Consider the following 3,756-nt stretch of genomic DNA (forward strand, 5'->3'; position numbering starts at 1 on the left):
GATCAAGTCCCTGCCTCTGGGGAGATGGGGCTCCTCCAGCTCCTCCTGCTTCCCCGACCCCTGCCTCCTGGAATGGCCACCCCTTTCCCTTCATGGAACATTCACTAAGCTGGCAGAGAGGAGAGCTCACGGCAGCAATTAAAGCAGAGTGCAGAAAAATCCAGACACCCATCTCCCATCAGGAGGCGTCCAGGCCAGAGCAAGCTCCCAAGTCCTCCCCCACTTCCATTCTCTCCATGGGCAAACATGGGGTTTTATCACTGCTCCCTCCAGCAAAAAGCTCTGAGCAGTTTTGTTCCCACTCCCTGCACCAGGAGGTCTCCGCTGTCTCCTTGCAGGGCAGCTCTCCATCCAGAGAGTAAAGGCTGCAGGGCCTTAGCGCCTGATGCCCTTAGGCAGTGCTCTGGACAGGCTGTCTTCCCAACTGCTCCTCGTTGGATTTGACGGAGGGCCGGTTTACACAAGAGGACCCTGACTCTTGGGCTCTTCCTGTGCTGTCCTTATGGCCGGGGTCTTACGGACGGGTGGGGTCTCCATCAGTGGAGCTCAGCCTGTGAAGGGTAGGCCTGGTTTCCAGGTGGAGAAACAGCTGGCACCTTGGCCCCCAGCAGAGTCTGGCCAGCCTGTTTCTGTAAATAAAGTTTTACTGGAAAGTGACCATGCCCACTGGTCCACTGGTGCCCACGGTGTAGCCGGCAGAGCCTGGAACCCTGCCCCCTGAGGTGAGGGTGGCTGTTGCTTCCTATGGGGGGGCCCTTCACATCCATGTCTCTACAGGGGCGGCTGACTGGGCTGGGTGGAGAGGACCTGCCCACCATTGTCATCGTGGCCCACTACGATGCCTTCGGGGTGGCCCCGGTATGTCCATGCCCCTCCTGCCCAGCTGGGGAGTCTGGCTTCAGGCTGCAGGGTAGCAAGCAGGGTTGGGGGAGCTTCCCACGTGTGCAGGGATTGGGCCACGCCAAGGGTGCATCAGTCAGGTTTGGGCAGAGCTGGGGGTTAGTGGGGAGAGGAAGCAATCCCAGCTGGACTGGAAACGAGGACCTAAGGTAAGATTGTGGGGGTGGGGTTCAGAGTGGGCCACAGGCCGGGGTGGAGGTGGGTGGTGGTGCATGCTGAGGTGGGGTGAGCGTGCCCTTTGTCCCTGCCTGCAGTGGCTGTCGCACGGTGCGGACTCCAACGGGAGTGGTATCTCGGTGCTGTTGGAGCTCGCCCGCCTCTTCTCCAGGCTGTACACCTACAAGCGCACGCACGCAGCGTGAGTGACAGGGCCCGGGGCTGGGGGCGGGCCCGACCCGTGATCTCAGAGTTGGTTCAGTCAGGCCCCGTCCCTCCAGGTCTATTCACCTACCCCCTCCCCGGAAATCCCACCAGGGGCTGGGCTGCTTCCAGATGCAAGAAACAGAAACCCCTGCAAAATCGTCATCACTTAGACGAGCATCTCCCCATCTTGGTGCCGGACACTGCGGTCTCTCGCAGGGGCACTTGTCCACACAGCACGGTGCCCTGGGAGAGCAGGGCCCTAGTAGCCAGCGGGTCTCCCCAAACTTCACACTCCAGGCCCCACGCCTGCTCTCAGGCAGATGGCTTGAGAAGCACTGTGCTCACAGTCCAGTGGGGGGCGGGGGGGGGGGTGCGGTGGGCATTGAGATCAAGGTGTTGGCAGGGCCACACTTGCTGTGCCTCTTTTATAAGGACTGCTGTGGTTGTGGTGAGGTGGATACAGCTGGGGCGGGGCCCAGTTACCTGGTCCTTCACCACCCCGCTGGCTTCACTCCTGCTCAGGGAGGTGGTGCTGAGTTCCCATCACTTCCTGTTTCCTGGTTGGTCCACCCAGTCTGAGTGGGTGGACCACTCTGAGTGGCCCACCTCTCCACTCTGAGAGGTCTCTGGAGCCTCCCTTCTCACCCTGGAGACACTGGGTGAAGTTGGGATGTCTGTGGTTGTCAGGACTAGGGGGCTCCTGGCACTCACTTGTGGGGGCCAGGGATGTGTCCAGCGCCCGCAGCACTCAGGATGCCCCGATGTCATCAGTGCCAGGACAGGGTGGGATTGGGTACTCAGCGGGGAGACCACCCCTCCTTTTTGGGAGCCTGGACTCCCACCTGTCAACTCTTTGGCCCCACTCCTCCCTGCCAGGTACAACCTCCTGTTCTTTGCTTCCGGAGGAGGAAAGTTTAACTACCAGGGCACCAAGCGCTGGCTGGAAGACAACCTGGACCACACAGGTGAGCGTCCCCCGCGGCCAGGGTGGCCTCGGGACCCCGGTACTCCCCCACACCCCCTGCCCACCAGCCCTCACTGTCTGCAGATTCCAGCCTGCTCCAGGACAACGTGGCCTTCGTCCTCTGCCTGGACACTGTGGGCCGGGGTGACAGCCTCCACCTGCATGTGTCCAAGCCGCCCAGGGAGGGGACGCTGCAGCATGCCTTCCTGCGGGAGCTCGAGACGGTAGGCGCCCCGTGAGGGCTGCGCCCCCCGCTGTGTGAGCCCTGGGGCCTCAGTTGGGTTTCCAGCGGGCAGGTGGGCTTATCCTCAGGCTCCAGAAGCAGGAGGTTGGGGAGGGACTGGGGATCCGTGGGGCGGCAGGGGCCACCTCTGCAGAGGCCAGTGAAGCCAGGGCGTGGCGCACGGGCACCGGGCAGAGCCTCATGGCTCCACTCGCAGGTGGCCGCCCACCAGTTCCCCGAGGTGCGGTTCTCCATGGTGCACAAGAAGATCAACCTGGCCGAGGACATGCTGGCCTGGGAACACGAGCGCTTTGCCGTCCGCCGGCTGCCCGCCTTCACCCTGTCCCACCTGCAGAGCCACCGCGACGGCCAGCGCAGCAGCATCATGGACGTGAGGTGAGCCCCCCCCATCAGACTGAGCCAGCCGGGGCCCGTCAGGCTTCCTGGAGGAGGGGGCACCAGAACCGAGGGCATGAGCCAGCAGAAGAGAGGGAAGAATTGATTGGGCAGGGTGCTGGGAGAGCCAGCGGCCGCCACCTCACCCTGCCTCCACGGCAGCCTGCACCCCACGCCCACTCGGGTCAGGATGTGTCGCCTCTGAGGCTCCCAGTCCTGTGTGGCCTCAGCCCTTGCTGACCCTGGGCTTGTGGCTGAGCTGCTGCCCTTGTCTCCCTTGTCATGGGTCCCCTCCCCATGCCTGTGTCCAGGCTTCCCTCCTTATGAGGACAGAGCCGTGGACTTCGGGACCCCCTGCTCCACTGTGACCGCGTCTGTGTCTGCGGACAGCCTGCTGCCAGCTCGGGTCCCGTCCTGGGGTTTGGGTGGCCGTGGGTGTGGGGGACACCGTAGCCCCTCCATGGGGCGTTACCTCAGCTCTGCCCTCAGCAGCCGGCGGAGGCAGATGTCCTGACCAGTCCCCCCATACCCCCAGGTTCTGGAGGAGCACACGGGCCCAGAGCCGTCTGGTCACTGAGGCCCACAGCGTCCTCAGGGCTCAGCTGGGCACCCGGGGCAGCCCCTTGGTGGGTGGGCCTGACCGAGGTGTGGGGTGGGGGACCATCCGCTGGGAAGGCTGTTGTTTTTTCTGTCTTTTCATCATCAGATACATATGTGATCATTTTTAGTTTTGGGTGATTGATGTCACTTCCAAATATGTGTTTTTAAAATCTGCCCTCTAAGGGAGGTGGGAGGGGAGTTCAGGATGGGGCGGGGGAGGAGACACATGTACAGCTGTGGCTGATTCATGTTGTTGTAAAGTAATTAGCCTCTAATTAAATAAATAAATTAAAAAAAAATAAATTAAAAA

At 61.9% G+C, this 3,756-nt stretch overlaps 1 protein-coding gene across 1 annotated transcript in view; it reads left to right on the top strand.

The window, feature by feature from the left end:
• Positions 1-3,756, top strand: part of NCLN (nicalin) — a 13,543-nt gene that overhangs the window by 7,412 nt on the left and 2,375 nt on the right. Inside the window, exons 4-10 of the mRNA XM_010828437.1 lie at positions 778-858; positions 1,155-1,258; positions 2,140-2,228; positions 2,312-2,451; positions 2,668-2,848; positions 3,158-3,281; positions 3,382-3,472. Of these exons, the coding sequence (XP_010826739.1) occupies positions 778-858; positions 1,155-1,258; positions 2,140-2,228; positions 2,312-2,451; positions 2,668-2,848; positions 3,158-3,281; positions 3,382-3,472 (810 nt within the window). The remainder of the gene's footprint in view (positions 1-777; positions 859-1,154; positions 1,259-2,139; positions 2,229-2,311; positions 2,452-2,667; positions 2,849-3,157; positions 3,282-3,381; positions 3,473-3,756) is intronic.

The sequence above is a fragment of the Bison bison genome, unplaced genomic scaffold, assembly GCF_000754665.1.
Source record: "Bison bison bison isolate TAMUID 2011002044 unplaced genomic scaffold, Bison_UMD1.0 scf7180017864492, whole genome shotgun sequence".
Classification (NCBI taxonomy): Eukaryota; Metazoa; Chordata; class Mammalia; order Artiodactyla; family Bovidae; genus Bison; species Bison bison.